The sequence below is a fragment of the Perognathus longimembris genome, chromosome 3 (genome assembly GCF_023159225.1).
Source record: "Perognathus longimembris pacificus isolate PPM17 chromosome 3, ASM2315922v1, whole genome shotgun sequence".
NCBI lineage: Eukaryota > Metazoa > Chordata > Mammalia > Rodentia > Heteromyidae > Perognathus > Perognathus longimembris.
Window position 1 is genome coordinate 119,156,624 of NC_063163.1, and position 24,374 is coordinate 119,180,997.

The following is a 24,374-nucleotide window of genomic DNA, read 5'->3' on the forward strand; positions in this document are numbered from 1 at the left end:
AGGGCGTGAGCACTCTGCCACTTCACTTGAGCCACAGCATCACTTCTGGCTTTTCTGTATATGTAGTGCTGAGGCATCGAACCCAGGGCTTCATGCACATGAACCTTGTGGCCTTGCCTGCAGGACAAGATGGGCCGAGATGTGTTACTGCAGGCTAAAGTACCTTCAGTAAGTCCGCATTTGGCCTCTGTTAATTGGCTTTTATCCCTTGGTCCTGCATTTGTTTGGTTTTCATTGAGGGTGTCCTAGATGACTAATCACTTTCCATTTGGTTTTATAACTAGGTGTTATTTAATGGTAGCACAAATAGATCTGCAAAAGAGTGCAAAGAAAGGAGGCACCTGATGAACGGACAAAAGGCGTGCCCTCCATCCGGGCCGGCGTGTCTGCCGAGTCCTCTGATGGGGTGAGCTGGTCACGCCATGTGTTTCCTGGTTCTTGGCAGGTGAACGGCTACGTGGTGAATCTCTTCTGGGCCTTTGACACCCACAAACAAGAGAAGAAAACCTTGAGCTTCCGAGGGAGCTCTGTGTCGTACAAAGGTAAGGCCTTGGCACTGGCCGGCCCGTGTGGGAGCAAGAAGGACTGAGAGGAGGGCCTGTGCTTTCCTGTCAGCAGCGCTGAGGGCTGGGGAGGGGAGTGAGAAAGAAGGGTGGGTGTGGCAGGCTCTTACCCATCCGGGGTGCAAGGAGGCCACACCTGTTCCCTGCCTACCGGAAGGAAGGCTCGCTATTGGCTCCTCCACCAAATGGTCCTTGGTGGAAGTCAGAGAGCAGAGAGGAGGAAGGCTGAGAGGGGTCAGGTTAGCTCTAAAGGTGGTGTGTGTGTGTCACGCACACGCACACGCACACATGGGCCAGTACTGAAGCTTCAACCCCAGGCCGCACTCTGTCACGTTTTTGCTCAAGGTTGGAGTTCCTCCACTTGACCCCTGCCTCCACTTCTGGTTCTTTGTTAATTGGCAATGAAGAAGCCCTCACATTTATCTGCCCAGGCTGGCTTCCAACCTAGAGCCTCAGATCTCAGCCCCCTGGCTACTCAGCTAGGATTACAGGCATATGCCACTAGTACCTGGCTAAAGATAATTTTTACACTCCCTAAGGAGACCCTGGGTTTGGTTACCTGTTTCCTCTCTAGTCTGGCTCACTCCCTCTTGGCTAGTCTGAGGTAGCACTGGTGTGGCACTGGTGTTAGTCAATATTTGCCAATCGAATAAACAGAGAAGCCGGGGAGGAGGTGGTCCAGTCTCCCATCTGAGCAAGGAGCGAGCCTCCATGGAATTTCTTCTCTGAAAATGGGCTAGTGGGCAGATTTTAATCAATCTCTGGTACAAAGCCTACAATACCCAAAGCTGCTCATGAATGTGTGCAAACACGGGAGCTTGCTCCTGTTCTCTTCCCCGGCTTCTGTTTGCAAAATACTTGCACCCCTTGTTCTGGCTTACCAAATAGCTGCAAGTGTTCTGTTATTACCTGGGTTTTGAGTCGCCAGGTCTGCTAGGTTAAATGATTTTTCCCTAGATCCTCCTAGCTGTGCTTCATAGCTGAGGTTACAGGTGTGAACCACGATGCCTGTTGTTTTTTAATTACTGTTCATGGTAAGCAGTTGCGCAAAGGGCTCCACTTCGCCGTGTCAGGTGTGAGTAGCCTTGGCTTATTTTGTTGAGACTTGGATCTCGCTCACTTTTTGCTCCGGTTTGCTCCTTCTGATCTGCAATTCCTGAGCGGATGGGATGACGGACATGTGGCCCCGTGCCACACCCACGCACGGTTTCTCCTGTAACCGACGCTGGGGTAGATACCTTTGCCCACAGATGTGTGAGTCCCTCTCTGATTGCATGGGACGGTCGGATTGAAGGGCGTGATTTTCAGGGAGCTTGTCACCGAAGGCCAAACTGCAGAAGTGTTATACCAATTTTATATCCAGATGGTCAGCACCCATGAGGTGTGTGTGTGGTGTGCACAAGTCATCAGAACACGGGTGTTCAAGGGGCTTGTCAGCTAACAGCTTCTCCAAGGTGCGTGCAGGATTTACATAGACCGAGAAGCTGCTGTAGAAGAGCGCGTGCCGCTGGTTTCTACACTCAGACCCCAGCTTCTTCTCCCTGTCCTTGCAGTTGGCAATCTGACAGCTCACACGTCCTACGAGATTTCTGCCTGGGCCAAGACCGACTTGGGTGACAGTCCCCTGGCCTTTGAGCATGTCACAACTAGAGGGGTTCGCCCTCCGGCTCCCAGCCTCAAAGCCAAGGCTATCAATCAGACTGCCGTGGAATGCGTCTGGACCGGCCCCAAGAACGTGGTAAGTGGGGCAGAGTGACCGGCACCGGGGGACCGTGGGCTGCCCTGGCGCGCAGCTCCCGGGCTCCCTCCCGGCCAGCTCCGCCCCACCCGATGAGCTCCGGGGCGCCCGCGTCCCCGCCAGCCCGGCGTCCGAGGCGTCCTGCCCCGGGCTGCTGTAGATCAGACCGCACGCGGGCGCGGGGTCCCCAGGTCCCCAGCTGGGACGGTCATCCTGGCAAGAAGCTTTCCATTGACGGCTCCTCGCGTCCTGACTCGGCTCGCTTGTTCAGCAGCTGGTGCTCCACCCTGTGAGGCACGCCTCCAGTAGGGCATTTTGCTGGTCATCTTGAAGCTGTTGTCTCACAGACTTTCCTGCCCAGAATGGCTTCGACCCCAAATCCTCTTACCTCAGCCTCCTGACCGCTAGGCTTCCAGGCCCGAGCCCCTGGGCGCCCAGCGCCTCTGCACTTTATACTCAGGCGACTGAGTCAGGGGCAGCCACGGCCAGCCTGGAGGAAGCCGACCCCCCCCCCCCCACTCCCAGTTACCCCAGGGAGCCTCAGGGGTCCTCAGGCATGGCCAGGGCCCAGGGCCCACTCGCCTTCCCCGCCTTTGTACTTGGGAGTGGTAGCAAGGCCCCTTTGCCTTCGCTGTCCCTCGCTCTTGAGAAGGAGCGCCGAGCTCCGGAGGGCGGCGGGGGCCTGCGGAGAGCCCGCCGCTCCCAGCGCCCGGGGCCTCGCTGCGTGCAGATCCGGGGCGACTCCTGCGAGCCGTTTTCAAGTCCTTCCACCATGCTAGGTTAGGGATGTCTGCAGACGCCCGTGGCTCACGCCCGTCATTCTTGCTACTCAGGAGGCGCGGATCAGCCCGGGCGGGCAAGGCCTGAAGACGCTCTTTGTCTCCAGGGAATCCATGAAAAGGCCCGCCTGGTGATGTGGCTCAAGTGGTAGAGCACCCGCGAGGAGTTTAAAAAAACAAGCCAAGTTTAATGCCCTGAATTTAAGTCCCAGTACTGGCTGGCACACACACACACACTCACACACACGGGATTTTGAGAAACGAGGTCGTGGACCCATGAGCTGACGTCCGTTCCACTGTCTGCTTTTCCTAGGTTTATGGCATTTTCTATGCTACGTCTTTTCTTGACCTCTATCGAAACCCACAGAGCTTGACTACTTCGCTGCACAACAAGACGGTCATTGTGGGTAGGGATGAGCAGTATCTGTTTCTGGTAAGTTCCGGGTAAGGGGGAGGAGGGGGCTTGGTGTTGAAGTCCTGGCTCCCGGGCTGTCCCGGGCGGGGCCTGGGATCTGGACCGCTGGGCTCCGGGTCGGGAGCGTGTGCGTGGCGGGAGGCAGCTTCTGTCTCGCGTCGCCTTCGGCGTCTGGCCGCGGCTCCAGGCTGGAGGACGGAAGGCCTTGACAAAGGGGTCACCGGCACCCACCCGCGTGAATTGCCCTCTCTTCAGATTTTGCTTAGGGGACTCTAATTCGTACGTTTCTGCGTATGTGCCACGACGCGGGTGGGGAAGGGATGCGTGGTCTGTCAGGATGGCAAAAGGTTTGCAGCGGCCTCGGTGTCCAAGAGGAACGAAATGCTCACCACACCGCGGCCCCTCCGTGGGAAGAGACACAACACTGGGTGTCCCGATAGGCGAAAGTCTCCCAGCTGTGTTACTAAGTGTAAGGCTCTGAAGACATCGTGTGCCTGTGTTCTCAGCCCTGCACCACACGTGCAAGGCAGGGCACGTTCACACGTATACCGCGTGCAAACTTGTTTGTGCACAGACATCTTGCTTCTGTACGCCGAGGACGTTCGTAGGAGGAAGCACACGGAGCTGTCACCCGTGGCAAACTCCCCGGGGTGGCGGGGGGCTCCTGTGACGTTCCTCCATCTCGCTCTCGTGGAGTTTCACTGCGGACGCCTGCCGTCCACAGTCCTCCGGTGAACGGCGTCCGGGCCCACGCGGCCTTCTCTTGGCTGAGCGTTGCTTGGGCCCTAGGTCCGGGTGCTGGTGCCGTACCAAGGGCCGTCCTCTGACTACGCGGTGGTGAAGATGATTCCGGACAGCAGGCTCCCGCCCCGCCACCTGCACGTGGTCCACGCAGGCAAAACCTCGGCCGTCATCAAGTGGGAATCGCCCTACGACTCTCCCGACCAGGACCTGGTGAGCGGCAGGCATGCGAGCGGCTGGCTTCGCTTGGGTGGCGTGGGGGCAGGGAGTGGTGCGGAAGATGGTTTCGAGTATTCGGAGTGCCGTGTGTAGGGTATGTGCAGTGCCATTTTACATCAGGGATTCGGCACCTGCAAGGAGTGAACCCCGGGGACCGAACCCCGCAGGCACACACGGGGACTGTCGTGCTCGGGCGGCCCTGAGCTAGGAGGAGCCGTGCGGGGCTTTCGCTTGGATTGCCACTTAGCTCCGCGCCTTGCTTTGCTTTGGGTCCTAGTCCTATGCCATCGCAGTGAAAGATCTCATAAGGAAGACCGACAGGAGCTACCGCGTCCGATCCCGCAACAGCACGGTGGAGTACACCCTCGGCAGGCTGGAGCCGGGGGGCAAGTACCACGTCCTGGTCCAGCTGGGGAACATGAGCAAGGAGGCCAGCGTCAGAGTCACCACGGGTGAGAGCCAGGGCACCGGAAGCCGGCCCACCCCACGGCCTCTCCCCAGGGCGGTCCTCCCCCTCCCCCCCCCCCACGCTCTGGCACAGCGGTGCAGGGATTCCTGGGTGGGGGGTGACGTGGGGAGGTCAGGGAGCAGGCTAGGGAGAGCCCCCGTTTCCAGATCATCCTCAGCATCTCCGGCCATCTTCTCCCTTGGCTCGTGGATGGAGAGGAGTTTCCCCGAGTCCACGCATTAGACCTGGAGGTCTGGATCGGAGCGCCCAGGGTTCATTGTAGTCATCCGCCATGCGGGAATGGACAGAGACCGGGCATAGGGTTTGGGAGAAATGGCGGCCCTGGGTTTCAGGAAGTGGGCAGTGGGCTCACTCCTGGGAGAGCCGTGGCCGGTGTCACAGGGCCGGTCAGTTGAGCCCCGGCTCTGTGGAGGCCGCGGCAGCCGGGCCGTGCTGTCTTGTCTCCCGGGGCTGCTGGTTCTGGCAGAGCTCCTTGCTCCCGTCTTCTCCAGCCCCCTCGCCCAGCTGGGAGCTGTCACGTTACATAGCGTCTAGAATTCTTGGTTGACAGTGTGGTGATCCCACCGTGCGATGCCCGTCACAGGGCGCCGACCGGGTGCCCCACTCGACGCTTTCTTCTTCCTAAACCCGGCTCTCCCGGGCTGGGATTATTCACCGTCTGTTTCTCCGACAGAGCCCGGCGCAGAGGCCCCGGGTCTGTCTGCTGACTGCAAGCTTTCACATCTTTCCTTTCAGCTTCTTTATCGGCACCCGATGCCTTAAAAATCATAACGGAAAATGACCACGTCCTTCTGTTTTGGAAGAGTCTAGCTTTGAAGGAGAAGCAGTTTAATGAAAGCAGGGTGAGTTCCTCGCGCCTTGGCAATGGCTTTGGAAATTGAAATCTGCTTTGGAGATGCGCTCGTTAACAGCGTGCTGACACAGATCGTGGAAAAAAAAGAAAGAATGGGGTGGGGGGGTGAAACTTGAGAATTAAAGGGCCATTTGGGGTGGGATTGCTAATTAGCGAAATGTTTGTGCTGCCCATTAAAGGCGAGGATCTCTGCGGTAAGCATTTTCCAGTCCTCGCTTGGCTGTCGGGAGAGAGGGGAAGGGGTGGGAGGGAGCCTTGCTCTGCTTCCTGGGGCAGGATGGGGGCTGGGTCAGAACCGAGAGCCCCCCGCCCTTGCCACGCCCGCCCAGGGCCAGCGGGCTCAAACAGGTGCCTCCTCCCTTCCTCCCCAGAGAATCGGGGAGCAGCTGATTTAAGAAAAACACCTTTATTTTGTCCTGTTTTGACCCGCTATCCATAGGCCATTACTGTAGACATCCTGGGAGGCCGGGAAGGAGAGTTTGACCTTGGTGATTTTCCAAGGACAAGCATCTATTTTTGTTCTTTTGTTTGTTTTGCCGCTCCTGGGGCTTGAACTCGGGGCCGGGGCGCTGGCCCTGCGCTCTTTTGCTCAACGCTAGCGCTCTACCACTTTGAGCCACGGCGCCCCTTCTCGTTTTTGAGCGGTTAGTTGGAGATAACAGTCTCCTATGAACTTTTCTGCCTGGGCTGACTCTGAACCCCAGTCCTCAGATCTCAGCCTGGTGAGTGGCTGGGAGGACAGGCGCGGGCCGCTGGCGAATGGCTGTCAGGCTTCCCTCGGGTGGAGCCGGGCCGGCGTTGGGGACGGCCGCGGGATGAAGCCGGACGCGGTGCCTCGGCGGTGACCTCTGTGACTTCCACCTTTGCACTGTTGCGTCCGAGTCAGTCTGGGAAACGCAAGGGGATCCTCACAGTGATGAGGACTTCCCGGCCTTGCCGTGGCTGCTGAGAGTCCTGGGTCTCTGCCTACACGGTGACCAGGGTTCCGATGTGCCAAATCCCTGACTCCCGGCATTGCTGAGAGGTCTGGCTTGCTTGTGGCCAGGGACCGCACATCGGATCTTTGGACTCAGGTGGCCCTCTGTCCTCAGGCTCTGGGCCCCAGCTCTCTGCAGCACAGAGGGGGGCCTGGTGGCCACTGGAAGAGGGGCGGGAGCCCTCCCTCCTGTTTCCCCGAGTCCGGTACGCCGAGGGTCACGTCAGAAGAAAGAGTGAGAAGCCCTTGATCCTTGGGCGGCGGTGAAAGGCTGCGGTGCTCTTGCCTGTGTGTTTGCAGGGCTACGAGATCCGCATGTTCGACAGTGCCCTGAATCTCACAGCTCACCTGGGGAACACCACTGACAACTTCTTTAAAGTTTCCAACCTGAAGTTGGGCCACAATTACACGTTCACCGTCCAGGCGCGGTGCCTGTTGGGCAGCCAGCTGTGCGGGGAGCCTGCCGTGCGGCTGTACGACGAGCTGGGGTCCGGTGAGTGTCGGGCCGCGTCCGCTCTCCCCGCGCACGCCCCTCCCCCACCACAGAACCCCCCCCCCCCCAGAGCCCCGAGACGCCGGGCCAGCAAAGGCTCCTCTCTCCCTTTGCTCCCCCTGAGCTCCATTTCCTCGCCTTGCTCCAGGATTTGTTTTTTCGGTGGGTGGGGGGTGGGATTGAACTCAAGACTGTAGGCAGAGGAGACAAGCACGCTGGCACTTGAGCTGGAGCCTGGGCCCCTGCCTCGGGCTTTTGACCTTGGAAAGACTATCCGCCTTCAAGGTCGTGGCTCCACCCCAAGGGGAGGAAGGTGGCGATGGCGAGTCTGTCAGGAAATCACCACCAAGCCCACGTGAATCTCACGCGCGGGAAGGCAGCACCTTCCTTCGGTTATCGACGGCTCTGAGGAGCCCTTTAATACATGGGGGGAGGTGGTTTCTCTCTCTTTTTAACTATTAAACAACAACAACAACCCAAGAACCTCGTAAAACTTCACGAGCTGTTAAGTCACCGTTGTAGTGAGGGAACCTCGGTGTGTCTCTTAATGGAGCTTCAGGTAATTGCAGTTCAGAGTGACTCTGGTGCCAAATGGGGGAAATAATTCCAGTCTCGTTAATTAGCGGTCTGATTTCACATCCTCTTATGGAAGGCAAGCCCGTGGTCCTGAGTAATAATGCTAATGAAATCAGTGCTGGTACCCCAACAAAGCTCTCCCTTCCAAGAGATTATCTCAATAAGCAACAAGGCAGCGATTAGGAGTGTGATGTAATTACCGTGTTGGCGAGTGCCGGAGGCCCGTGGTCTGTCGGCTCCCGGCGAGGAGTCGGAGAAGGCGGGCTTCCCGTGACGCCGCACACAGGGACACAGTGCCCCCCCTCCCCGCCCCCAGCCAGGCAGTTGGGGTGCTGTTGCCAGTCCCGGGCTGTGGGGTGGGTGGGCCTGAGAGTCGGCTCACCCCCGGGGCCTGGCTCCGGCAGGTGGCGCCGTGGCGGCCTCCCGGTCCTCCAGGCCCACGGACGTGGCGGCCGTGGTGGTCCCCATCCTGTTCCTGATCCTGCTGAGCCTGGGCGCGGGCTTCGCCGTCCTCTACACCAAGCACCGCCGGCTGCAGAGCAGCTTCACGGCCTTCGCCAACAGCCACTACAGCTCCAGGCTGGGCTCCGCCATCTTCTCCTCCGGGGACGACCTGGGTAAGCGGGCGCCGATGGGGGCTGCGGGGGCGGGGGGGGGGCACTCACAAAGACTTGATCCAGAAAGACTGGCTGCAGCCGGGGCTTTCCCGCTCGGCCTGTACCTGGCCCCCAAGTTCAAGTGTCACGCCCTCTTCTGCGGGAGAGTCCGGCAGGGGACGAGGTGAGCTAGCAGGAGTTCGGATTGGGTTTCAGAGATTTCCCCAAAGATCAGGAAATTCTCTCAAGAACGCCATCTTGAGAATTCTGGACATGTCCATAAACCTCTGGAGGTCCAGCGTCTGCGTAACACACAATGCAGGACCAGGAGGGGTAGAAACCTTGGCATGCTACCTGGAAGGGAGCTAGTTGACCACTTAATGGAACAGAAGGGAGGGGTGTGTTGAAGGCTAGGGGTGAGCTTCTGTGTTCACTCTGTGAACGCGTTCCCGTTGCTTTTCTTCGATTCGGAACACATTGCTGAACCGCTCTGCCTGGCTCCAGTGAGTGCAGCCGCGTCCCCTTTTCTGCCTTTCTTTTCTCGCTTAGTCAGCAAGAACCTGGACCACTGTGCCCAGCGGGGTGCAGGGGTGGGGGGGGGAGGTTTCTTTGCCTTCTGTTGTTGAGTCAAAACGAGCCTGCCTGTTCGGCTGCTACTCAACCATCACTAAATGTGGACCAGCCCTTGGCCACGGGGCTCTGGACAGCCTTTAATCTGGGAAGCTGTCCCCCAAATCGTAAATCCTTTGAAGAGCCTTTTCTCCAGAGCAGTTTGAATTCAGATTAGCAAGTCCACACGGAAGTTCAGTGTATTCACGCAAGACACAGCAAAGGCGCGTTAGAGAACCCCAGCTGCCCACTGGGCTTAGTTCAAAAGACCCTGGACAGGAGCTTGGACGACAGGTGATGAGGGGGTGACCCAGAGTGGCAGAGGGGGGCTGAGCGGAGTGGCAGGACTGGGGTGCTGTGCTGGCTAGCTGGGGGGGGCGGGGGACGCGTGGCCGGGCCCGGGACCAGGCACGCGGGTGCCGGCGCTGACTAAGGCTGCTGGTTCTGTCTCCAGGGGAGGACGACGAAGACGCCCCCATGATCACTGGATTTTCAGACGACGTCCCAATGGTGATCGCATGAACGAGCTTTCCTCCCTCCAAACCAAATGGTGTAAATATTTTATTTGATAAAGATAGTGGATGGTTTATTTTAAGAGATGCACTTTGAGTTGCAATATGTTATTTTTATATGGGCCAAAACAAAAAAAAACACTTAAAAAGAAAAAAAAACAACAAAAAAGGAAGAAAGGAACGAGTCTCGCGTCCGCAGGGCTGTGCTTCCCGGACTTGCTTGTGAGTCTGCGAGGTCATTTTGGTTCGCCCAGTTGGCCGTTCTTTTTATTTTTCTAAGACGCAGAAACGTATTTAATAGAAAGCTTCACGGAGCGGCGCGGTGCGCGGGAAGCTCCTCCCGCAGGAGTCCGCCCCCTTGCAGTGCCGTCGGGGGTCCGGCCCTGTGCCCGCGGGCACGCGTGGTCAGCTGACCCTGCGCGGCCACAGGGCGTGGGGCCTGGGAACAGAAGCGTCGTGCTGCCGTTCACCGGGATCCAGGTCACCCCTCGGCGGCGGTGGCGGTGGGGGTGCTGGCCCTCACCTCGGGGCCTCGGGCGGGCGATCCTGGCTCTCCGAGCTCCCGGGAGCAGCTTTGGATGCGGTCAGTTGAGAACCCTGCTTTCCCACACCCCGGGGCCCTTGTCATTGTAAAAACAACAAACTCACTCTGCCTGAGGGAGGAAAGTTCTGGATCTACGTCATGACAGACACACTGGCAAATACAGCACGTCGCTCTCTATTTTCCATCGTTCGGGTTTTTTTGTTTTGTTTTCATTTACCACCAAAGAAATGTCAATTCTCAAGTTTTATGCGTCGGTGGAGGTGGCCACTGAATTGTCCTTGAAAATCCATACTGAGGAGACGTGCGGTCAGTGTGAATTGGGTCAGTGCTTCTGTCCCCCTCCCTCCCTCCCTCCCTCCCTCCTCCCTCTTGCTCTAACCCAGTCTATAGAGGAAGTGCAGTCCACTCACCTGAACATGGGACACTCTCTCCTGTTTACATGACCGGCAACACTGGAGTCTCTCTCTCTCTCCTCTCTCTCTCTCTCTCTCTCCCTCCCTCCCTCCCTCCCTCCCTCCCTCCCTCCCTCCCTCTCTCTCCCTCTCTCCTCTCTGCTGAACAAGCTGCTCTTGTTTTTATCTTTCTGCCCTGAAAGCGCCACGCCTGCACTCAGATGGCGCCCACTGGAAAGCGAGGGTGCGGCCGCCCGGCCCGATGCCGGTCCCGAGAGCCCGGGTGGCGGGCGCCGCGGCGTCTGGCGCGGCTGCCACGTGTGCGGTGTGAACGGCGTCCCTGCCCGCTCTGCTCCTGGTGGGGCCGCGGTGAGCGCGGGGAACGTTCCAGAGCCGCCTCCGCACGTCTTCGGTAGCGAGCTCTGTACAGCCGTCCCCCCTTCCACGCCGCACGGCTCTCGCCTGGGTTTGGGCTGCTTTTCCTTCTTGGGCGGTGGCAGAGCTCATCCTACCCAGGCATTGTGAACACGGTCGCATTCGCCTAACTGTGTCACGCGTTTTTCGTTTGTGTTTTGGTTGCGAGCCTTGAACTCGGGGCCAGGTGCTGTGCCTGAGCCTCTGTGTGCTCAAGGCTAGCGCTCTACCCCTTCTGGTTTTCTGATGGTTCACTGGGGGTGAGAATCTCATGGACGTTTTCCTGCCTGGACTGGCTTGGAACTGTGATCCTCGGCTCTCAGCCTCCGGCGTTGCCGGGATTATCGGTGTGAGCCGTAGGCGCTGAGGACTTGTTTTTGTTTTTTATTGTTAACTGTTTTACAGAGGAGTCTTTGGACCCCTGCCCGTGTCCCATGCCCTGTGGGCAGGGCTGGCGTGTGACGCTGAGCCTCCCTCCAGCCTAGCGCCCCCTGCAGGGCAGGGCTGTAGTTCCTGACAGGACACTGAGCTCGGGCGCCACGAGCCTCCTCTTCCCCCACCTGCTGCTGAGTTCTCTCCCCACGCTAGAACGCCTGTGACTTTACCTTAACTTGCCCAGCCTTTGGTTCCTGACTCCACGCCCTGCTGCCGCCTCCGCTCTGATGCGCCCTGGAGGTGGGTGGGAGGGGAGGGGGCCTCGTTGGCAGACACCCTCGGGAGGTCCGGTTCCCTCCTCTCCTCTCTCTGCCAGCTTCGCCGTGGCTTTTGCAAAGGCGGAAGCAGGAAGTTCTGGGGCATTCTTTTCCTTTTCCATTACGGAGCGAGCGAACGTCTCAGGCTGACGACCTGAGGGGTAGCTGACAGCCGCGCTCGTGCCCGGGGCCCCCCCAAGCTCAGGGCACGCCGGCACGGGGCCGTGTGGGCTGCCCGCACCCCTCCTGCAAGGTGCCACTGTGCTGTCCGATGCCAAGCGGCCTTTTAGTGCTCGAGTGTTTGCTGTGAACAGACGCGCTAAGGCCCCGGAGCCTAAGCCGATGATGGATGCAGCGACGTGTCAATCGTCTGTTTTTATGAACTTCCGGAGCACACACCCCCGTTTCCTTCCGCGTAGCGTTGCGGGGGAGGTTGAAGCGTCCATCAGGGATGGAGGCGAGGACAGGAAGTGTGAAGCCTTTGAAGGTGACCGGGTAACTGCTCACTGTGACCGCTTGAATCCCCCCACCCTGGCTGGCAGGTGCTCGACCCCCGCGGCGGGCAGAGTTGCGTGTGCATCGTCTCTGGAGCGGACTTGCCCTTTGCTGTTGTGTGTGTCCCGTGGGCCCTGTGAGGCGCGGTGACCGGGGTCTTGGAGGGACTCCGTGCGGGTCAGGTCTGCGCAGGCCCGATCCCAGGCCCGCTGGGGTGGGTATTGTGCCGGGGCGGGGGATGGAACTTGTGACTTCTGGAAGAGTGGTTCCTGGGGTTCCACCCCGGTTGGTTGTGTCACTAGGGCTGTCTGCCGGGAGGGGGGTGAGGACACGGCCCTGTTCTCTCCAGCACAGGGGACACCCCCTTCCAAGAAGAACACTGGGCAGCCGTGGGGAGCTGGGGAGAGCAATGCCCGGGGACCCCTGGAGCCAAGCATCCCCCACTCCTTGGTGAATCCGACCTTTAGATGGCCACCCGGAGGTCACTGTCTCCTCAGAGCCTGTTTCCAGAACTCTCCTAAGGGCCTAAACTCCCTCCCGTCGAGTTGGGCTGTTCCCGCCCTCTCTTAAGGGGGTCACAGCGAGTTCCTTAGGATTCACGTCCTCCGGCAGAGGCCCAGACATTGCGCCCAGCGGAGCCCCCTCCCCCCGGGAATGCACTCGAAGCTCTATGCAGAATTCGCTCTTCCTTTGGGATCCTCTCTCGGCATTCCCGCTACATTATCCCCCCCCCTTAACTGGAGCGTGTGCTGCCTTTCAGGTATATATTTGTGTGTGTAATAAAAGCCAGTGCATTACATTTATATGACTACTTTCTATGCAAGACCGAGGTATGCAAAAGGATAGGAAGATGTGCGTGTGTACTGTTGGGTCCACGGATGAGGAGTACACGTGTGTTCAGGAGGAGTTCCACTAGCAAACGTGGTGTGAGCGGGCGGGTAGGCTGCGCATAGGTTTCTGCCCACTCATTCCGAGCAGCCATCTTATGAATCCAATCATCAGAGCCAACCAAGTCATAACCCAAGGATGGTATTAGTTTCCTGAATGCTGAAGTGGGTCGTTTTCTTCAGATATTCCATGTTACTTCTCATGTAAAGACTCGTGTTAAGAATTATTAGAAACTTTTAGGCAAAGCCACAAGTATTTGCAGCAAAATGAGGCCTATTCTGCTCTTATTTCAAGTGAAACACTGTACACTTGTTTCTCTCCAAAGTGAAATTCGGTATTTATCATTTCAATAGCCTTGGTAAGTTTCCAAGCCACTGGTTTCTGCTGAAGATTTTACTATATTGTTGCACAATTTGAAAGTAATTTTTTTGTCTGTCAACTTTTTTCACTGAATGAAAATCTAACTGGGTCAAATAAAACCCCAGCTATTTGACTATCAATTCTGTGTTTCTTGAGTAGTTTGTTCTTTTGAGTTTAACGACGGAGATGGCAGACTCAGTCTCCAAACTCCGCCTGGTTGGTCTCATTGGAAAGGGTGTTCGTGAGGAGGATGAGAGAACCTCACACTCGCAGTGGTTTTGTTATGAACAGGGTGGTCCGGGACGAATGGAGCACAGTGTCGTGGGTGGGGGGCGGTGGGGGGGGGTGCATGAGGGCTGTTTGGAAGTGGGCGGTGACCAGCTGGTACGCAGGCGATTTCCCCGTGCAAGAGATCAAAGCCTGGCTGTGCAGAAGAGCAGGGGCTCAGAGCCTCTCCCCGGAGCGCAGTCTGGTGACCCTCCATGTGTGATGGACCAGGTGGGAAGCCATGTGCCATTTGGACAGTTCTTCCGGTGTATTGCTTTTGTGTAGATAGCAAGGGCAAAATAAGACTCAGAATATTATCGCTGGGTGGATAGATAAGGGAGAAGCCAAAAGGCAGTGACTGAGTAATTTGAGTAGGAGAAACCAGAGAGAGATGGGCAAAACTGGCCTTCTAGCTCAAGTATTTCTGATCCTGGGTCTTGTTGCGTATCCCTTGTTCTGCCTCTGAATGAAAACATGGATCCAACTCATCGCCGTAAGAAAGATCCCAAGGGGAAAAACCACCTGGGAAGATTGACCTGTTTGTTGCCCAGCCTTCGAGGCTCAGACCCGGATAAAGCCATCCTGTGTAACACGGGCTAGCAAGCTGAACTCTCTGAGGCAGGCAGATTGGAACCGAGCCCTGGAGACGGAATGCCCAGGGCGTCACGTGACCAGCGTATCCTCCGGGCGGGAGCACCACCGCACCACCGGTGAGGCCAGCCTAAGCTAAGGACGGCGTGATGAATATAGGGGAAGAAGGAAGGGGGGCGGTGGCACGCGTCACTGGACGCACCTCCGCGTGTTGGGCACCTGGGGGTCGACAGCTTCCAGTGCCCATTTCTGTTCAGAAGGGCTTGCCAGTGGGCTCCAAGCATAGAGGCCCATGGGAGACAGCGTCTGTGGCCAGGACAGGGCCCTGCTCACCCCGCCACTGACTCCCCCACTCTGACTCAGCTCTGTGTGGTCGCGGAGCAAGCCCCTCCCTCTCCCAAGCGTGGTGACAGCCACACGCCCCGACTGGAACCTTCCGGGTGTCAGAGGATCCTGCCAGCTAGGTGCAGCTTTTGCTGTTTAGTTCTGGGGCAGAGAGACATCCCCTGAGTCCTAGGTTACAGCCAGTGTCACTTCGGGATCCAGACTGCAGTCAGCTACGACTCTGGTCCCCTTGTCCAAGTGAAAACCAGGGAAGAGAAGCTGAAGATAATCGCTCTTAACATCGAGAAGAGAAGTCAGGAACCGGAGGGTTCCACTTGTCAGAAACTGTGCTCAGGGAACGCCAGTGAATACAGCCCGCTAGCCTGGCCTAGGACCAAAGGTCCCACGTAGATCTCGTGATTAGAACCGGTGCCGTTAGCTCCCTTCTTGTGGCCCCCATTCATTCCTAGTCTCTACGCTACACTATAAGTATTTAATCCGGCCCGGCGCTGGTGGCTCACGCCTATACTCCCAGTTACTCAGGATGCTGAGATCTGAGGATTGAGGTTCAGAGCCAGCCAGGCAGACACATGTGCAAAATTCTTATCCCCGCTTAACCAGGAAAAAGTTGGGACTGGAGGCATGGCTCCAGAGGTAGAATGGCAACTGAAGGGAGAGGCCAGGTGAGCACACAAGGCCTGAGTTCAATCGTGTACACGCACGTGCACGCGCACACACACGCATCTTCTGAAAGCCATCTTCTGATCCGAGGTATTGTTCGCCTTAAAAAGAAGAAAGCCCAGGTTGAGTAAATTCTCACCACCGTCACAGGGAGAGGGAGTCAAGCTAGACGAGTTCCCGTCTCGCACTCTGTTACTCGTCATGCTCTTTTGTCACTCCAGTACTAGAGGACTGTCATGACCCTCAGCTTATTGGCTCCGGGACACGGGAGATACAGTATGAATGCATTCCCACTAGAAAGATCACAAAGGACCTCTAGCGACAGGGAGACATACTCCTAACTCCTTTGCAAGTTATTTGTGCGAGGCACGGGTGAACTCTTCCGTGAAAAGAAAACAAATTGCCAGGTGTTTTCATGAGCAGTTACAGAATTGGAACACGGGATTCCTCGGCCTTCCTGCACCCCAGCGAAGCTGCGGGACGGACCTTCTTCGCGTCTTGGGAGGAGATGTCCAGGAGCATGCTCTGAAAAAGATGGCGCCGACTTGCCATCCAGCCTCCTTCATTCACCCCGCTTAGGAGTGGGGTGAGGCGGGCCCGCGACCATCTACAGAAGAACTAACATCACCGTGGCACTGTGGCCAGCCACCCTAGCTAGCGGAGGCTGGGGTGACAAGGGGCGATGCTGGGCACGTCTGTGTGTCAACAACAAGTTCAGCCTCGGAACTGGGCCTCGGCAAACGTTGAGGGCGGGAAAGGAAGGCTTGGATTGAAATGGAAATCAGCCTGTTGTGAAATTTGCCCCTTGGTCCTGCGCCGGTGTGTAAAGCCTTCGAGATGGACCCCACGGAGAGGTCCCATACTAGAGACGGATTGGTCGGTCTCCTCCTCGTGGAGGCAGAAGCCCTTAGCTGTGTGGGGATGGGACGGCCCCAGCCCTGGAGGGGGGGCTGCGGGGGGTGGGCGCCCTCAGGTGCCCCACGTGCTCAGTGGGGGCCTTCGAAGGCAGCCAATGGCCATGCAGGGGCGGCCAAGCTCCTGGAGGAGGAGAAGCAGAGAGAGAGAGAGAGAGAGAGAGAGGGAGGGAGGGAGGGAGGGAGGGAGGGAGGGAGGGAGGGAGGGAGGGAGGGAGGGAGGGAGGGAGGGAGGAGCTCTTGGCTCCATAAGTAACCCCCCTACTCCCACCCCCCACATTTTGGAACCCAGATGGCTTGACTGCTACCAAAAACCAGCACGCTTTCACAGGAGGGTGCAGTGCAGTGGTCTTTACAGTGAGGCGATACAGGGGACAGTGTTTAAGACTGGAAGAGAAGGCTTAAGCCGGGTAGTCTAGAAAGATCTTCTAAGCCATGTGGTTACTGCTACAACAAGTAATAATCCCCAATACGCACCAGCTAGGCAGCATTCACCCTTCACAACGACCCTCTAGGAACGGCGTTAGCATTCTTAAGTTCCGGAGAGGGACCGGGAAGGAAGGAAAGATGAAGCCATTTGCCAGTAGGAGGGAGACTGGGGACCGGCCCCGGGGCTTCGGGCTCCTTGGACGGAGACCCCTTCCTGCAGAGCCTCCGCGTGACCCTTCTGGTGGCACAGATTTGGGTGTCCACGTTGGCTTTTATTTTAACCAGCCAGGCTACCTTCCTAGCCCACGTTCTTTTGTGAGGTGGGAGATTCGACAAGGAATGGGCTTATCCACCCCAGAAATCCGGGGGAAATAAAAGCCTCAAGAGGAAAATGAGACTCCCTGGTAATGCCGGAGATAAGCGCTGCGCACATCTGCGGTGTCTTTTTATCACTTGGTCCTGGAGGAGCCGTCGCATCCGCCTGCAGTTCTGCCGGGAGTCAGGCGGAGCCCGAGTGGGGGGCCGGGGGGAAGCAGGGTCTCTGACACGTCCCTGAGCCCTGCTACTGGGGACTCCAGATCTGAGCATCTGAGGCAGATATCCTTTGGATGGACTTGGGGGGGGGTGGGGGGGCTCCTTTATAGGGTGGGGTCGGCTTCAATCCCATTCCCGGTTCTGCCCTCCTGGCTGGGTCACCTCTCAAAGGCCCAGGTTTTGTTGTCGTTGTTGTTTAGTTACTGTTTTCTTTTGTCCCTCCTGGGGCTGGCATGGTTCACACCTCTCATCCCAGCTACTGAGGGGGCTGAGCTCCGGTGGGAAAGGCCTGCCTTGAACACCCTCACCTTGGGGTAGACACAGCATGCAGGACTGAGCGGGGGGATTGAGCACAGGGCTGGCATGACTGCCCCAGGAGAGCCAGCACCGCTGCCAAGCCAGAGTCCTAGCCGGGGCTGCACCTGCACCACCTGGCCTCCAGGGGGAGGGGGAGGGGCCCCTGCTGTCGGCATTCGCTCCCTCGTCATCTCCCAGCGCCATTCCTAACACCCACGGCAAGGGCGCCGACTGTGGGTAACGCTGAGGCCGGGGGGGAACTTGGGTTACCAGGGCTGGGCCAAAGGTGAGCACTCAACTCTAGGAACATGGTGTGTGTGTGTGTGTGTGTGTGTGTGTGTGTGTGTGTGTGTGTGCACACATGCGCATGTGTACAAGTGTGTCCATGCCAATCTGGGGAAGTTGGTTGCCACTTGAGGATGCAGTGTGCGTTTGGCTTGGGCTATGAGGACGGAGTAGGAGTTTGCTGGTGGGGCGTGGGGTGAAGGTGGGGTGTGTGTCAGGGCGTGGGGTGAAGGTGGGGTGTGTGTCAGGGCGTGGGGTGAAGGTGGGGTGTGTGTCAGGGCGTGGGGTGAAGGTGGGGTGTGTGTCAGGGTGTCAGAATCTGGGGCTGCCAGGGAGAGGAAATGGTTCAGGGAAAGTCAGAAGCACAAAAGGAACTTTCTGGAAGGAAACCTCCCTTCCCTCTCCTCCAGTGCTTTCGGGGAACAAAGACCCTGATTTCTAGTGGCTCAGGGGAGGAGGACTGGGTCCACAATTGTGTAGCTGACGGCTTGCGTGTCCAGCCTCTCCTTTTACCCCCAGGAGAAAGCGAGGCACGCCGTCTGCGGGAGGTGGCGCGGTAAGGCCGGACGGCGTCCTTCGTCCCCACGGTGAAGGGCGTCCGTCAGCCCCGGCCTGCGTTTCGCGCGGCCCCGGAGCGAGGCAGCTCTGGGCTCCCAGGGGCCCTGATGTGGCCCCTCACCTTGGGATCTCCTCCCCAGGGGCTCTGCGCACCAGGCTTTCAGGGACCTGAGTGGTGGAGCACCTCGGATGAGCACAGTCTTCAGCAGATGCCCGGGGCGTGGCAGTCTGGCTTATTTCTCAAATTCAACAGAATGGGAAAGAAATTAGGGGGAATTGGTGGGTGAATGGAGTTCAGACTTGCCCCCTTTTATCAAGTGAAGGGCTCTTTGTGATGCAAATAATGTCACCGTTCTGGGAGGCCACCCCACCAAGCCTTCCTTAAAAGGAGACACACCTCTGAGGGAGCAAACGGTGGGGGTCACGGCAGCCTTTGACGGGCAGGCCGGGGCCCACCCAGTCTTTGTTAGAGTGCTTGCTTTGGTGGTCTTTGTTCAATGCCAGGTACGTGTTTGGCCACTGGAGGGCCCCACAGATAGAAAATGGCTGCAGAATCCCAAACGTTGCTCCCCGAGACCAGACTTCGGCTCACACCCAGATTTTTTTTTTTTTTTTTGAGCATGCAGCATTTCCTGCAAATCGGATTTAACCAAAGAGACTAGCAGGAGCATCGATGTTTCTTTTATTTAGGAATTTAAGCATAAAAGGAACCTCTACTTAAAAGAGCAGCTTTTATGATTATGGGATTATTTGGCGCTGGTCGTGTGTGAGGAGAGAAGCCTCTGCTTGGGAGCGCCGGGCTGGGAGCGAGGGTGGCGTCTCTGCACCAGGAAGAGTCGCGCCAAGGTGACCGGAATGGATGGAGCCCGGCGGCGGTGGGAGTTATTTTTATAATGAGGAAAAGAGCCCGGGTGAGGGCCGCAAAGACGGCTTGGAGGGCTAGCAGCGCAGAAGCACCTGTCCGTGCGCGCGCCACGCCTTTGTCCCGGCCCGCGGTGTGCTGGGGTGCACTTTCCAGATTTCATTCTGCTGAGTTACCAGCAGCACCCCAAATCCCTGAGCTCACTGAGGTCGACCGAGTTCCAGAACCTTCCTAACCAATCTCCACAGACACACAGACCTGTTGCAAAATCAGGGAGAGATGAGAAAAGGTGCCCAGAATCCAGAAAAGAAATGAGTCATAGGGGCCGTGTATAAAACAAAGAAGACGCGTTAGACTCTCCACACTAGGCCAGTTACCGTCTTGTGAGGTCCGAAACAAGAAGTGAAGGTGACCACGGTGATTGGCCTGTGTCCCCTCTCACGTGGTAATCAGCCAACACCAGAGCAGAGTACTCCCGGTGACTGAGGGTTCACGAGTACCCTAACAATTTAAGAACATGGAGACACGCGGTCATCGGCGATAGAGCTAGTCGCAAGGACTCAGTTTGTCCAAGCTGTAAACTGAGGTTTCAGACTCAGGAGAAGAGCCGCTCCCTCTATGGCCACTGATAGGTCAGGAAGGGAGGCTGGCGTAATCTGCAATGCCGGGAGTGGAAACTGAGTCTGTGTTGGGGCCGAGGTCCCTTGTGAGCTCTGTAAGCCTGCATCTTTCCATGTGGCCAGTTGTCGTGTTTGGTTTTCTCCTCTCTCTCCTTTGACGAACCCCTCACCATCTGTCCTGAAGCGCAGCTCACCGGGACGCACCTCACGATTAGGCCTGGGAATCCAACCAGGCGACAGGTGACCGGGTGACCGAAATCGGTAGCTCCCCCCAATCGGCTTTTCACCCCATGATTGGGGCGAGGATGAGGATTCTCCAAAGTGCACCCCCCAAACACCAGGAAGGGTTCCGTGGGATCTGTGTGTGAGTCTCTCCTTCCCCTCTGACTTGCACCTGCCATTGTCTCCTGCACACACTTTCCTCTGACACATTTCTATTGCTTTGAGAATCTGACCAACCGTCGGGCCGGGTGGGTAGCCGCACCTGGGAGGGCAGGGAGGCTGAAGGATGGGGGGGCTTGCTGTTCCTGGGCTCTTGAGGATGGGCGAATTATGCTTACGGGCTGGCTGGTCAAGTCCTGCCTGACCAGAATAATCTGTGAATTCTAGAACATTCTCAGACCTGCAGTGTGCAGTGTGTGTGTGTGTGTGTGCGAGAGAGAGACAGAGAAAGAAAAAGGAAGGAAGGAAGGAAGGAAGGAAGCCACCATGGCAGGCAGGAAAGAGGGGGCTGGCTGGAGGAAACGCACGATTTCCTTTGTTCTGGTAGATTTCAGCCAGAAGGAATAGCAAATTTTCCTGTCTGCAAAGCCCCGGTGCGCCGCTCCCCTCCCCCTCCCCCTCCCCCCTCCCCCCCTCCCGCTCACCTCCTTCCTCCCCAACCTGGGAATTCATTTGCGGCTCCTCTTCCCTCCTCCTCGGCCCCCAGAACCGTCCCCAGAGACAAAGCTCTTTGTTGTCAGCGCCCGGGGACGGCGCGGCCCCGCAGGGCCCCCGGGGTGCACGCGGGGCCCGAGCCCCCCACCCCCCGCAGGCGGCCCCGGCCGGGCGGCGACCCCGCGCCCCACCTGTGGCTGGGCCCCGCGCGGGGCCGGCCCGCCGCGCCGCTTTGTGCCGGGCGCCCGCGCTCCCCCGGCGGCCCGGCAGGTGGCGCCCGCGAGCGGCGGCCGCCCGCCCCGCCCCGCCCCGCCCCGCCCGCGGGGCACGGCGCGCCCGAAAGCAGAAACCCCGGTGCCCCTCCTTCCCGGCCCGGGGCTGCGCCGCCCCCCCCCCCCCCCGCCAAGCCACGGTCCCCGGCCCAAAGGAGCCGTCCGGCGGGGCGCGCCGGCGGGGGCGAGCGCACGAGGGTCGGGAGGAGGCCCGGGGCGGGCGCTGTTCCCGGCGCGGCCGGCAGGTGGCAGCATCGCCCCGGCCGCCGCCCGCCGCCCGCCGCCCCGCCGCCCGCGCGCCCCGCGGCCTCCCAGTTATTAGTTCCAGATGAGTTCCCGCAGTCGTAATATTTGGTTTAACCCCATCCGCCCGGTTGCGTCAGCGCGCGCCCGGGCGCGGCCGGGGCTCGCGGGGCGTCCGCATGCCCGCCCCGGGGGGGGTGGGGGGATAAAACAAAGCCCGCGGGGAGCCCAGGTGGAGCCCGGCCTGGGGCGAGGGTGCGGGGCCTGGGGCGAGGGTGCGGGGCCTGGGGCGAGGGTGCGGAGCCTGGGGCGAGGGTGCCCGTCTGGGCCTGGGGCGAGGGTGCCCGTCTGGGGCGAGGGTGCCCGCCTGGGCCTGGGGCGAGGGTGCCCGGCCTGGGGCGAGGGTGCGGAGCCTGGGGCGAGGGTGCGGGGCCTGGGGCGAGGGTGCGGAGCCTGGGGCGAGGGTGCGGGGCCTGGGGCGAGGGTGCGGAGCCTGGGGCGAGGGTGCCCGGCCTGGGGCGAGGGTGCCCGGCCTGGGGCGAGGGTGCCGGGCGCTGCGCTTCGAGGCGGGCCGGCCCCGGGGCACAGCCGTGGGTCACCCAGCCCGGTCTGGGGCGAGGGTGCGGAGCCTGGGGCGAGGGTGCCCGGCCTGGGGCGAGGGTGCCCGGCCTGGGGCGAGGGTGCCGGGCGCTGCGCTTCGAGGCGGGCCGGCCCCGGGGCACAGCCGTGGGTCACCCAGCCCGGTCACGGCCGCCGTGACCCCGGGCCCCGCGCCCCCTGGCCCGGCCTCCTCGGGGCCTCCCTCCCTTCACCACGCCCGGGGCCCCTGGGGGCCTGGAGGAGACGGGACCCCGGGCTGCGCTGGGGGTGCGGACAGCAGGCTGGGGCCCACCTGTGGCCTGAGTCCCCCGCTGGGCTCTGAGACCCCCGATCCAGCCCGCAGCCCCGGCCTGGGGCTCGCCCGCCAGCCCCCAAAAGGGCGCCTGGCCTCGGAGATGGGGCACGCCGCCGCGCCTGGGAACTCAAATGGCCCCCGCCCTGCGCGCGCCTGGCCGTCAACGCCAGCCCAGCGCCCGCCTCCTCAGTCCTGGGGGTGGGGGGTCGTGCGGGGCCCGCATCAGGGGGCGCAAGCAGCTGGCCAGACACCCCCAGAATGGCTGTAGGGAGCTTGGCCTCAAGAATCCTCCTTAAAAGGGGGGAGGGCACAATCCCGGAGTCCCCAATCCCGGAGTCCCCTTGGATTGCCTGCGCAGGATTTGCACCCGGGTCCTAGAAGGCGCCCAGGCTTGGGAGCAGAGGAAGGGAGGAAGCGAGGCAAGCAGGGAGGGGCAGGCGTCCTGCTCTGGCCCGGAGGACAGAGCCAGCCCACCGGCAGACAGGCAGACAGACATCCCACCCCACCCAGGAAGAATCACCTGCCGCCCCGCCTCCCCTGGGTGGCCCGGGGCCCCGGCCATGGCTAAGGTGCAAACGAAGGCGCTAGAGACACACGCAGTCCAACGAAATCAGCGTTTGAATCCCGCCTGGACATTGCTGGAGACGGTGTTGGGGATCTCCCGATGCGCCATTGATGGTTTCCTTTTAAGATGTATGAACAGCCTTGTGGTTTTCTGGGGGTGAGTCTGTCCTGTCAGGGGAGGCCTTCTGAAGGTGGGGAGGCCTTCTGAAGGGGGGGAGGCCTTCTGAAGGGGGGGGAGGCCTTCTGAAGGGTGAAGGCCCGGGGCTGTGGTTCTTCACCACCCACCTTCAAATGATTCGGACCAAACAAGAAAGAGGGCAGGTGTTCCAGAATGCTCGTCCAGAATGCTCATGGTCGGTGAGAGGAGCCCGGAGGTCACCTGTTCACGAGCTCCAAGTCGACACAGACACCAGGGCAAGGGCGGAGGGTCCCAACTACTCACAGGGCAAGGGCGGAGGGTCCCCGCTACTCACAGGGCAAGGGCGGAGGGTCCCCGCTACTCACAGGGCAAGGGCGGAGGGTCCCCGCTACTCAGGTGCGCTTTACTCCATTCGCTGTGGGTGGAGGCAAACCCACAAAGCGCCAACAGCTGAAGAGAGAACCGAGAAGAGAGACGTGGGTCTGGAGGGGCGAGTGGGACATCTCGGAGGTGCCCAAGAGAGAACAGCTCAGCTTTAAGGCACGGGGGGGGGTGGGGTGTCAAGAAGAGACTTCAAGGCGGGCCAGGGTTTGAGTTGGGTATAAAAAGGTAAAGGACCCCCAGGTTGAGTGCTAAGAGGGCAAGGTCCACACTTCACCTAGAGAACCCCGGAAGCGGCATTCCGGGGCAGAGCCTGTAGCTGTGCAGGGACTGAAGACGGGCCCACGGGAGCCGGCCTTAGCTGCGGAGGGGTTGTGCTGAGGTCCAGCGAGGGGTCTCACGGCGGCTTTGAACACAAGCGTAGAGCTGCCGCATGACCTTCAACGAATGGTCCGTGGTGAGCTCCAGCTTCAGAGCCAGCACACCACGGTTCTCTCCAAGGTTGCCTTCTCCTTTCTGGCTGCAGGCGCAGTGAGTCCACAGACCTGTGTCTCTGGGGGAATTGTCTGGGCCCACACTCGTGCTCATGGCTCCTGAAGTCGCCTGGGAACACGGGGGGCCCATCACGGCCATGGCCTCTTGTAACTCTTTGCCCTACAGCCAATCAGCCGCTCTCTTCTTACCCTTTTGACTTCCCAGGCCTTCCTCGGGCTCCCTCGCTCAGCTACCCAGGCTGCCCTCAAGCTCTGCTTCGCCAGGCTAAGCAACCACTGATCAAAGGGCTCTTCGCCTTCTTCCTCTTGGCTCGCTCCCCCCCCCCCACTTCCGGGCTCAGGCCTGCAGGGGACGCTCCCAGCTGCTGGCCCAGCGCCCTGGAGACTCTCACCAGCTACACCCCTGTGAGCACAGCGTTACCAGCAGGGAGACCAGAGCGTGTCCTCCTCTTTGTCCTCAAATAATCGTGGTGTACGTTTTTGGGTTGTTTTTTTTTTTTACCTATAGACTTAGCACTTTCTACTATGATCATTTTGCCCATTTCCCTTGCGCTTCTGCAAGGCAGGACCTTCAGGCAGCCGAGAGTCTCTGGCACTGAGCACCAGGCATTCAGTACGTGCTCACTGGAATAACGAGTGGCCAGCGGTTGCATGGAAGTTGAAACCCGTGCAGATGGATGCACAGTGAACAGTTGAGACCCAACGTAGGAACCAGCCCCTGTGACCCGGCGGCAGGGCCCCGCGGTGGAAGCCCACCTCCGCGTGTCTCCGTGAGCCCTCGCGCAGCAAGGGCCTTTGCTGGCTCCCCCGCCTGGAACGCCGGC

At 59.4% G+C, this 24,374-nt stretch overlaps 1 protein-coding gene across 2 annotated transcripts in view; it reads left to right on the forward strand.

The window, feature by feature from the left end:
- The window catches only part of Sorl1 (sortilin related receptor 1), a 98,965-nt gene extending 88,508 nt beyond the window's left edge, over window positions 1-10,457 (forward strand). Inside the window, exons 40-48 of one of the 2 annotated variants that reach the window (XM_048344009.1) lie at window positions 446-542; window positions 2,117-2,301; window positions 3,394-3,513; window positions 4,285-4,449; window positions 4,733-4,907; window positions 5,660-5,766; window positions 7,054-7,246; window positions 8,227-8,439; window positions 9,482-10,457. In XM_048344009.1, the coding sequence (XP_048199966.1) occupies window positions 446-542; window positions 2,117-2,301; window positions 3,394-3,513; window positions 4,285-4,449; window positions 4,733-4,907; window positions 5,660-5,766; window positions 7,054-7,246; window positions 8,227-8,439; window positions 9,482-9,549 (1,323 nt within the window). In that variant the 3' untranslated portion in view covers window positions 9,550-10,457. Of the gene's footprint in view, window positions 1-445; window positions 543-2,116; window positions 2,302-3,393; window positions 3,514-4,284; window positions 4,452-4,732; window positions 4,908-5,659; window positions 5,767-7,053; window positions 7,247-8,226; window positions 8,440-9,481 lie in introns of both variants that reach the window. The other variant, XM_048344011.1, reaches the window with a different exon arrangement.
- The last annotated feature ends 13,917 nt before the right edge of the window (window positions 10,458-24,374 follow it).